Raw genomic sequence first — 10,856 nt, 5'->3', positions numbered from 1 at the left:
GAAAAGAAATAATATTCCAAAAATAATAGTCTAAAATTATAATAATTACTATTTAAGATGCTTTTACATTGAAATATAATTCCAATATATAAAAAATACATATATATATATATAAATAGATAAATTAATATTTAATTATTTTTTATATTATATATTCATACAAATTTTATGAATAAGAAAAAAAAAAAAAAAAAATACTTTTCTTTATGAATTAGAAATGAATTCAAATTATTTATAATATTTATAAATGTATAATTCAATTTAATCCTGTTAAGTTGTTAGTTTCAACTAAAATGTATAAATTTAAACATTTTTACATTATTATGTACAATATATTAAAGTCATTTATCATTTTTTTTTTTTTTTAGTTTTAAGAATACACAGCTATATGCTTAAAATTATTTAGATTAATTATTTAAAAAAGTGTATAAAAAAAATAAGGAAAACTAAATTTAATCTAAATTCAAAAATTCAAATAAAAATGTTTACGTAAATAATAAAAAAAAAAAAAAAAATGCTTTCTAAAATTTAGAAAAAATATTTTCATAATGTGCAACTAAAAAATACAATTATAAAAATTAATAATTTATAAACATAAATATATTAATAAATTCAAAAATATAAACTTAATAATATAAAAAAAATTTTTTTTGAATTACAACAAAATGAATGTTTTAAATAGTTTTTTTTTTTTTTGATCTTCAGACAATTTTATATACATATGTAATTATTTTTTATAAGTTATTCTCTTTTTAATATATAAATTATTTAATATATATATATAATTAATCAAATATTTAGAGACAAATAGTAAAGTAATAAAATAATAAATAACATTAGGCATATATAGAAAAATAATTCATAATACTTAATAAAAAAAAAAGTACGTTAAGATATATACATATATAAAATTAAAAATTTTATTTAAACATTGAAAAGTAAAAACTTTTTCTTATATATAAATAATTCATTGGAAAAGAAAAAGTAACTTAATAACAATAAATTCTTTGGATAATATAAAAAGTGATTAAGTATAATTCTAAATTTTAATTTAACAAATGCATGCTAAAAAAGAAAAAAATAAATATATATATATATAAAAAAAAAAAATATAGTATAACAATTTTCATTATAAATATATGTAAAGTTTTTTATTAAATATAATTATGTGTTAGTATTTATAGTTTATATCTTTACAATGTTAATACAAAATTTTATTTTTTTTATGGTGATATTCATCATAAAAGAATTATTATAAGAGATTAAAAATAATAATCTATGTGCATATAATGAAAAAAGGTAATACACGAATGCATTTATTCATATATATAAATACACAATTTTTTAATTTATTTAGGATACAAGTAGACATAAATTACATAATCCTCAAAAAAATATTATTTATGATAGAACTACACATAAATGCAACTTTAATTTAGGTTTTAAAAAAAAAAATAATTCATAATATTTTATGCAAAAATTTGAAAAAATCTTATATTTTAATACAAAAATACGCCTAATTTTTTTAATGTTATTTTTAATAATAAAAAAAAAATGTATATAATATCAATCGAAATGTATGAATAATTTGTAATTTTTTTTTTTTTTTTTTTTTTTTTTATAATTACCAAAAATTTTATATTAAAAATACAAATGAAATAAAAAATTTAGCTTATGTCTAAATATATATATATATATTTAAAAAATTACACATATGCAATTTATGTTACATTTACTAAAATTTTATATAAATTATATAAATATTTATTATGTTAATTAAATTATAAAATTACATAAATTTTATATTTTTTTTAATTATTTTAAATTTCATGCAAACTGTAGCTATTACATGCAAACCAACATTGAAATTCTCATTATAAACTACAGCTATTTTAGTTAATATATGATAATAAAAAGGAATAGCTTTTTTTTTTTTTTATTTTTTTTTTTTAATATAATGGATTTTTTATCGTTTTGTATTATTATAATTTTTTTTTTTTTTTTTTTTTTGGTAGATAACTACATTTAATATGTAAGAATTGTCAATATTAAATAAAAATAAATTAGCATTAATCTTTATATGTTCTTATTCGCACACGAATAATTTATTAAAGGATTTTAAAGAAAATTTATTTTTTTTTAAAATCATACTAAATATAAATGTAGGAAGGTATAAATGTATATTTATGTGATTATATCTTTTCTTTCCATTTCAATTTAATAAAAAATACCTTAAGCTAGAAAAAGATATATTTCTTTATTTCATGATATATTCTATTACTCTATTTTATGCCATTTTATTTAACAATATTATATCTTAAGTTATTTTATTTTTATTTATACATTCATACTAGTTTTATTATATTTTATTTTATTTTTTTTTTTTTTTTTGTGTGGTTTACTTGTTAATTCATAAAATACTGCGATTAAGTGCTAAAGATATCAAATATTAATTTTTTTTTTATATTTAAAAAAAAAAAAAATAAAATAAATAAATTAGGTTTACAACAAAATAGAAAAAAATTATTAATAATTATGTTTTATTTGTTTCAATAAAAAAAAAAAAATAAATAAAGCTAAATATTATTTGATGTTCTTCTGAAAAAGTAGCTCCAATTAAGCTTTTCTATTATTATATAAACCTCATAAGGTTATTTAATTTAAAAAAAAAAAAATATATATATATATATATATATATATATATATATATATATATAAAATAAAAATGATACTTCAAATATATTAAATTGTAATTAAAAATTGTGGAATATTGATTATAAGAAATATAAAAAAAATTCAAAGTAAAAATATTTTTTGTTAGTTCATTTCACAATATATTATCAAATTTAATTAGTATTTGAAACAACTGCTAATGCTGAAAATCTGTTATCATCAAAACATTTGTCTATGAAGTTCTTTTTTATTATATTTGCAGCATCCTAAAAATATTGATAAATTAAAAAATATAAATACATATATATTTATTTATTATGTTAAATAAGAAAAGAAGAAATTACATATAAAAAATTATCTGGAGTAGTTAAGCAGTGAATAATAGGTTCGTTTTTTCTTCCATCCTTTATAAAGTAAAAAATATTAAATATATATATTTGTAATAATAAAAAATAATTTCAGAGATCTTACTAGTTCAACTACGTGGCCATCTATTTCTATAAACACAATGAAATGTGTGTCAACCTAATGTAAAAAATATATATGATTTAATATAGTTTTTTTTTATAAAAATTTTTCGTTTTTTTTATAAAAATGTTTCGTTTTTTTTAGAAAAATGTTTCGTTTTTTTTTATAAAAATGTTTCTTTTTTTTTATAAAAATGTTTCCTTTTTTTTAGAAAAATGTTTCTTTTTTTTTATAAAAATGTTTCGTTTTTTTTAGAAAAATATTCTATAATTTACATCAACAATTTCTTCTGTGCCTAAATCTTCTCCAGCAAATTCATGATGTAACAATTCAAAACTTTTAGTGTTTTCAAATTCCTTAAAATAAAAAAATTATATAAACTAATTAGAGAAAAAAAAAAAAAAAAAAAAATAAAATTCAATTAATACTTTTGCTCTTTCATCTGGGGTCATATCTTTAACTTTATTAAAAAAATTATCAGCGATTGAACCCCTATCTTAATAAAGTAAGAATGTTTAAATTATATATTTTCGATCATAAAAAAAAAGAAATATTAAATTATATAAATGTCAAAAGTTACCTAATAAGAATTTATTTTTTAAATTATTATGCAAATGCAAAAGAGCAATTGTACCGCAAGAATTACGAATATTCTTATTAGAAATAATAAAAAGTGACAAATAATGCAAGATGCAAAAGAAAAATAAAAAAAAAAAAAAAGGAAAAACAAAATATGGAAAATTGTAAGACATTTTGTTATATGAATAAATGTATATATACGTTTTAATGTCTAATATAAAATTTTAAATGTTTACTTGTTTAATGAACCATATGTTGTCAATATTTTTTTTTATATACCCATCGTTTGAATTATTTCCGTTAAGCTTATTTAAATAAATTAAAAAATTGTATTACTTATTATTAAAAAATATAATGAAGGAGGGAAAAAAAAAATAAAAAAATCATTTAATCATTAATACCTTTTCACTTAGAGGATATAAAAATATTATTGCGTGAACTGGTTTAGGTATCTATTAAAGATTTATAAAAAAAAAGGAAAATTATATTATTAGTTTTTATAATTGTGTGAAACTATATTATTAATAGAATTTTTCTTTTTTCTAAAGTATGAAATAATTTTAATTAACCATATCTAATAATTCTTTATGAAATCCATATATATCTAAAAATTTTAATTTTGATTGACCAAGTTTACAAGAATATAAAAACATAGAATCTGGATTTGATTCTATAGGTATCCATATATTTTTTTTTAGCATCTTTTTTAATATTTTTTGATATTTTTTTTTTTTTTTAAAATAAATCAATTTTACCTACCTATTTATATATGAAATATAAAAATAATCATAAAAACATTTATTTTTTATATAAAATTTTTTACTTTTTTAATTTTTATTATTTCATAGTCTTTCTTAAATTTAATATTTTATTATCCACAGAATAATATTTATTCGTTACTTTATATAGTAATTATTTTTTGTAATTTATGAAAGTATCTTTTGGCTTAACGTATCAACTTTTTTTTTTAAAAAATGAAAATTAAATAAATGAAAAAAAAAAATAAAAAATTCTCTTTTATATTCTCATAATGTCATGGTTTTTTTTTATTTTTTTTATTTTTTCTTTTTATAATAAGGGACTAAAGTGAAAATATAATGAATAATTTTATGCATTTTCTGTTTTAAAAAATTAATTTAGTACTTACATTTAATTAAAATTACAAAAAAAAAATTTTTTTTTTTTATAATTAATAAAACAATTAAATAACTTTTATAAATATATATAATAAAGAAAATATTTATCTTTTTTGAATAATACAAAATTTATATAAAACTTAAAACAAAAAATTAAGAATCATGGCAAAATCAAAAAATCACACAAATCATAACCAAGTAAATTAGATCTTTGATATTTAAATAAGAATTTAATTTTATATATTTGTATTAGTGTTTTTATTGTTTTTAATATTTTTTTTATGTTCTTTTTATCTTTTTTTTTTTTTTTTTTTTATATTTTCCACATTTTTAACTAAGTTATATAAAATTGCTATTGAAATATGTTTTTTTTTTTTTCTTTTTATTATAGAATAGAAAAGCTCATAAAAATGGAATAAAGAAACCCAAAAAGTTTAAATTTATGTCTCGCAAAGGGGTAAATGAATATTGAATATATATTTTAATATTAATTATTTTACATTTTTGTTTAAAAAAAGTATATTATTTTATTTTTTTTCAATATTTAACTTTTATGTTTAACTTTTATAAGATGTATCTTTTTATAACTATTTATTTTTGTTGTAATATTGATACATACAATGTCTTTTTAATTGTTTCATTTAAAATTTTTTTTTTATTTATTGTTTTATTTTTATTTTTTTTTTTTTTTGATAGTTGGACCCCAAGTTTTTTAAAAATCAGAAATATTGCTTAAAAGGATTATTGAAAAAAAAAAGAGAATTAAAATTAAAGAATAAACAAGAATCAAAGAATTGAACATTTTGATAAAGTTTGGATGTTACAGTGAAAACATTATGATAATAAATCTAAAAGTACTAAAATTTATTTTTTTTTTTATAACTAATGATTAAATTGTTTGTTATGAATTACTTGATTATACTTTTAGCTTTTTATAAAATCTTTAAGAAAATATATTAAATATTTATAAATGTAAATATAAATTTTAATGAACTATAAAATAACTTCAAGTAATGAAAAAAAAAAAAATTATTAATCTCATGATTAAATATTTATAGAAATAAATTCTATTAATTAAAATTTTAAAAATATTTTAAAAAAGAGTAACAGTATTTTTCTAAAATATTATTATATATTAAAAATCTATAATTCATTAAATTTTTAATGATATTTATAATAAAAATTTATGTATTTTTACTATTTACATAGCTTTCTAAATATAAAAATATTATACTTTTTTTTTTTTTTAATTATTTCACTTCATATATACGGAAGAATATATATCTTTATTAATATTCCATTAAATTTAATTTTATTATATATCAAAGATGTCTTAGTTCTAACAAATTATCTCAATGTATTTATAATAATTTGTTTTAAATTTCCTTAATTTTGCTTCTATTATTTTGCTTTTGATATAGTTTTTATTATATTATTTATTTACTAGCTATTCACAAAATTCGCTACCACTTTCATAATAACATTTATAAGAACAAAAAAAGTTTAATAATATTTTTATAGTTTATTATATATTTAGGTTTTTTAATAAAAAAAATTAATAATTTCACTATTGCTTACTAATTCATTTAATTTAAATATATATATATTTATATAAATCAATACTATCATTTATGTAAGAAAAATATTAAATAGAAATGAATATAATCATTGAATACAAAATGTATATATCTTTTACGTATTAATTCTTCATTTTACTCTTTTAAAGTTTAAATATATTTTTTAATTCATTTTTTTTTTTTTTTTCTTTGTTTGTGATTCCTAAATTTGAATAATAGAACCCATAAAATGTATATTGTAAAAATATAAATTTTAATATTTTAAGTTATTCAAGAATAGTCATATTTATGTAATTAATTCAGGGGTGTAATACATGCATTAAGAAAAAATATGAGACATATGTATTAAACTTATTACAAAATATTATTTAATAGTTATAAAAAAAAGATTATTTCAAAAATAATATTTCTCTAAAATTAGATTTCCCTATAATTTAAGAACTCTACAATTTTTATATTTTTTTGTTTATATAATAATATATTATATATTAAACGTTCATTTTTTTTTTTTTTTTATCCTATTTTTTAGTTGATATAATTATCTTTGTAAGTATATTTTTTTTTTTTTTTTTTTTGTTATGATTAATTAAATTTGTTTTTTAATTTTTTGTATTTAATATAATTTATAAATGATGAACAACTACTAATGTTTGCTTATATTTACTTATATAAAAAAAAAAAAAAAAAAGAAATATATGTCATAGTTTAATTTTTGGAAATTTTTTTTGTCAAAATGTCATCAATTAAAATAAATAAGGATGAAGGTAAAAGAGTTCATATATGGATTAAAAGTGCAATTGGAACACCTAATAGGAGACAATTTAAACATAAAAATATTATGTATCCTTATTTTCGTATGTATAAATCACCATATAGAGCTAGAGATTCGAGAACTAGGCAGGCGTTTTGGCCGTGTGTTGATAAATATCCTTGGCATACCCATCAGAAAAGATGGGTTAAAATGGAACAATTAAATATTAAATTTTTTTCTGAATTTACAAATAGACCTCCAAATAAAAAAAACTTATTTGAAGTATGTCATACATTGCCATTTAATGGAATAAATTGTTTATTTTGGAATCCTATTTACATTAATAGTCATAAATTTTTTTTAAAAAATTGTAAAAAAAATGATGAAAATGAAGAAGAAAAAGAATGTAAAGAACACAATGAAGACATAGAAGATAAAAATGATAATGAATTAAATATGAACAGTAAAGAAAACGAAGTCTGTAATATTGAAAATAAAAATACTGTAAATAATTATGATGAAAATAAAAAAATTATAAGAATATGTAATTTTTATTATATTGTAGATAAAGAAGTTAAAAATAATGTTTACTTTTATCTTAAATATATCAAATACACTATGAGGCCTTTTAGAGGAAAAATAATTGGTGATCTTTATTTAAATGAAAGAAAAATTCGAGATAATATTTCAGCAAAAGGTATAGTAAACGGAGAATGGAAGTTTTCATTTCCCCATATAAAAGTAAATCAAAAAGTAGCTAATATTACACTAAATGATAATTTAATAAACGAAGAATTAGAAAAAAATATTATTAAAAATTTGGTTATAGTAGATAAATATACATATAGACCACCATTACCTAAATGCTTTAGTGCCTCATAACTTTTTATTATATCCATTTCCATCTATTACCTTTTATTTTATATTATTTAGTATTCATAGAATTATATTTGCTAATTTAACCTATCTTTTCTTACTACTTTCTTTTTGTATCTTAGAATCATTTATAATTTAATTTTTGTATATTTTATTAATGTATAACCTTAATTATATAAAAAAAAATTAACGTTATTATTTTTAATAAGTTTTTTTTTTTTTATTTGAACATTTTTTTTTTTTTTTTTTCAATTATATTATTTATACGGTGATGAACTCTTGTTTTTTTCTTAAAACTTATATATTATAAGAAAATGATAAAAATTTCAAAAGTACACCATATGCATATATAACATCTTTTCTTTGGGTACTAATTTTTTAAATGAAAGCACAAATTTATAAAATTATGGCATTTTTATTTATATTTTCAATAGACACTTATATACACTTTTTAAAAATATAAAACTTCCCTAGTAAACAGGAAAATAAAACTTTAATTGGTATATATGTATAATTATTCAAATTAAAATTCATATAAAAACACTTTAAAAAAAAAAAAAAAAAAAAAAAAAAAAAAAAAATTACATAAAAAATTAAACAAACTATTAATATATTTGGAACTCTGAGTTAAATCGTTTTATTTATAATTTAAAAAATAAAATAAATAAGTATATATATAGATGCATATACGTTTATTAGAAAAAAAAAAAAAAATAAGCTACAATAAAAATTAATTGTGATAAAACAAAATTATAAATTATATCGAGTTTTATCTTAGTATTATTACTTTTAATATAACAAATTACAGTAGTATTCGTAAATAGACATATAAATGTATGGATATTTCTCTAATTTTGATTAAAATATACCGAATTAAAATTAATATATTTTTTTTTTGAAAAAAAGAAAAAATGCTCTCTATAAAATTATTAAAATAAACAAAAAAAGTTTACAAATAATATATGAATTTTTTCTTGACATATTTTAATTGCATAAGGATCTTTTATAAATTTCTCCTAATAAATATGGTTCTATTATTAATCTATTGATTTTATTATCATCTAACAACTTATTATTAATTATAAAATCCAAACAAAATTTACATAATTGCTTGCAATTATATTTATAGCTTAAAAGGACAATATCTAAAACATTTATTTCATTTATGTGATTACTGATAATCAGTTCACATAATTGTAATAATCTAAAAATATTAAAATTCCCTGCAGTAACTAAAATTTTGGTATAAGTTTCCAATGAATAATTCAAAGATAATTCGTCTGTATACAAATAATTTATAACAATTAAAAATATATCATATGGTATATCGTTAATAGGTATAGGCATGATATTATGCGAGATCCCTGTTGTTTCTTTTGTGAAATGCAAGTCAAATATAGAATTAAAACTAGGACATCTTGCTGACAAAATGGATTTACAACCATATATATAGCGATTTTGTAGAATAAAAATAACATCAGCATATCTAGGGTTATTAACCATAAATTTATAGCTACTAAGTAAGGAAGAAGGTTGAACATATACATTTTCTAATTTCAACGCATAGACATCATTTAAAAAATTCTCTCCATCAAACCCGGCAATGCAATATATCACATTTTTATAAAGATGTAGATTCATATTACTTCTCCCTGAAAAATTATTTGTTGTATTAATTTGTGTCCATATTCTTTGATGTATATCAAATTTATAAAAATCATTTAAGCGACCTGAATATTCATTATAGCCTCCTAATATATATATACATTTATTATGTAAAAAGGACCCTGAAAAATACCTGGGAATAGGAATATCACAATAATTATTTTTATTATGAGAACATCCTTTCTTTTCATTATTATATATTAGCTTACTATTTCTTAATGTCTCTTTATTCATATTATATTTCATTTTTGTCCAAATACCCGTTTTTAAATGATATTCATATAAACAATTAAGTGCATTTTCTCCACTAAAACCACCAAATAAATAAAAATAACCATCACAAATATGACCAACAGAACATGATCTAGGACTAGGTATATCACCACTTTCATTTACATATATCCATTTTTTTTTTTCTATATTATAAGCATACATTTTATTGTGTAATCTTAAACCATCAAAACCTCCAAATAAATATAATACCCCTTTGGATTCATCAATAGATAAAGCAAAACCAAATAAAGAGGATGGAGCATTTACTTTACTTTTTTCATTCACATCAACAATTTCCCACTTTTCAATATTTAAATTAAAAGAATAAAAATCATTTAACCAATTTTTATTTCCTTGATAACCTCCAATTATATACATTTTTCCTTTATATAAAAAGGATGGATTATTCTCTCTTGCAGATGGACAATTTTCTTCAATAATTTTTATCCACTTATTTTCTATAATATTGTACTTATAAAAATCATTTAATCTTTTTTTTGATTTATATCCTCCAAAAATATATATATAATTTTTATATAACACCGACGCAGCTCCACTACGCCTAGGAAATCTTACACATTTATTATCATTATCACAAGAATAAGAAGTATTTTTATCGGAAATATAATTTTGCAAATTTGTTTCATTATTTATGTTGTACTTCTGGAAGTTTTGTTCATTATTATTTGGTAAAAATTTCAACTTATTCCATACAAATACTCTTCTGCTTAAATTTTTATTTCTAAATAATGCTAATTTTTCTTTATTTGTTTCAAAGGATGATATATAGTCACTACTTTTAATAATATTATCCTCAGAAATTAACATTTTTCTCTCTTTTTTTTTTTTTTTCTTTTT

General features: G+C 17.0%; 4 protein-coding genes across 4 annotated transcripts; 2 read left to right on the top strand and 2 right to left on the bottom strand.

Annotated features, from left to right (window-relative positions):
* Positions 1-2,846: 2,846 nt before the first annotated feature.
* On the bottom strand, positions 2,847-4,421 carry PGAL8A_00219800 (ubiquitin carboxyl-terminal hydrolase, putative; the record flags this gene model as incomplete). The annotated part of the gene is made up of 9 exons (XM_028670911.1): positions 2,847-2,939; positions 3,018-3,077; positions 3,145-3,198; positions 3,417-3,497; positions 3,570-3,637; positions 3,722-3,794; positions 3,957-4,025; positions 4,122-4,172; positions 4,290-4,421. The coding sequence occupies 9 exons, from the start codon at positions 4,419-4,421 to the stop codon at positions 2,847-2,849; spliced, it is 681 nt and encodes a 226-aa protein (XP_028527616.1).
* Positions 4,422-5,018: 597 nt separating this feature from the next.
* On the top strand, positions 5,019-5,654 carry PGAL8A_00219700 (60S ribosomal protein L29, putative; the record flags this gene model as incomplete). The annotated part of the gene is made up of 3 exons (XM_028670909.1): positions 5,019-5,054; positions 5,248-5,313; positions 5,553-5,654. The coding sequence occupies 3 exons, from the start codon at positions 5,019-5,021 to the stop codon at positions 5,652-5,654; spliced, it is 204 nt and encodes a 67-aa protein (XP_028527615.1).
* Positions 5,655-7,166: 1,512 nt separating this feature from the next.
* On the top strand, positions 7,167-8,066 carry PGAL8A_00219600 (conserved Plasmodium protein, unknown function; the record flags this gene model as incomplete). Its single annotated transcript, XM_028670908.1, has 1 exon — positions 7,167-8,066. The coding sequence occupies one exon, from the start codon at positions 7,167-7,169 to the stop codon at positions 8,064-8,066; it is 900 nt and encodes a 299-aa protein (XP_028527614.1).
* Positions 8,067-9,044: 978 nt separating this feature from the next.
* On the bottom strand, positions 9,045-10,826 carry PGAL8A_00219500 (conserved Plasmodium protein, unknown function; the record flags this gene model as incomplete). Its single annotated transcript, XM_028670907.1, has 1 exon — positions 9,045-10,826. The coding sequence occupies one exon, from the start codon at positions 10,824-10,826 to the stop codon at positions 9,045-9,047; it is 1,782 nt and encodes a 593-aa protein (XP_028527613.1).
* Positions 10,827-10,856: the final 30 nt, after the last annotated feature.

Source organism: Plasmodium gallinaceum, assembly GCF_900005855.1.
Source record: "Plasmodium gallinaceum strain 8A genome assembly, contig: PGAL8A_v1_76, whole genome shotgun sequence".
Lineage (NCBI taxonomy): Eukaryota > Apicomplexa > Aconoidasida > Haemosporida > Plasmodiidae > Plasmodium > Plasmodium gallinaceum.
Note: the sequence above shows the minus strand (reverse complement) of the source record. Positions and strands in the feature narration are given on the sequence as shown.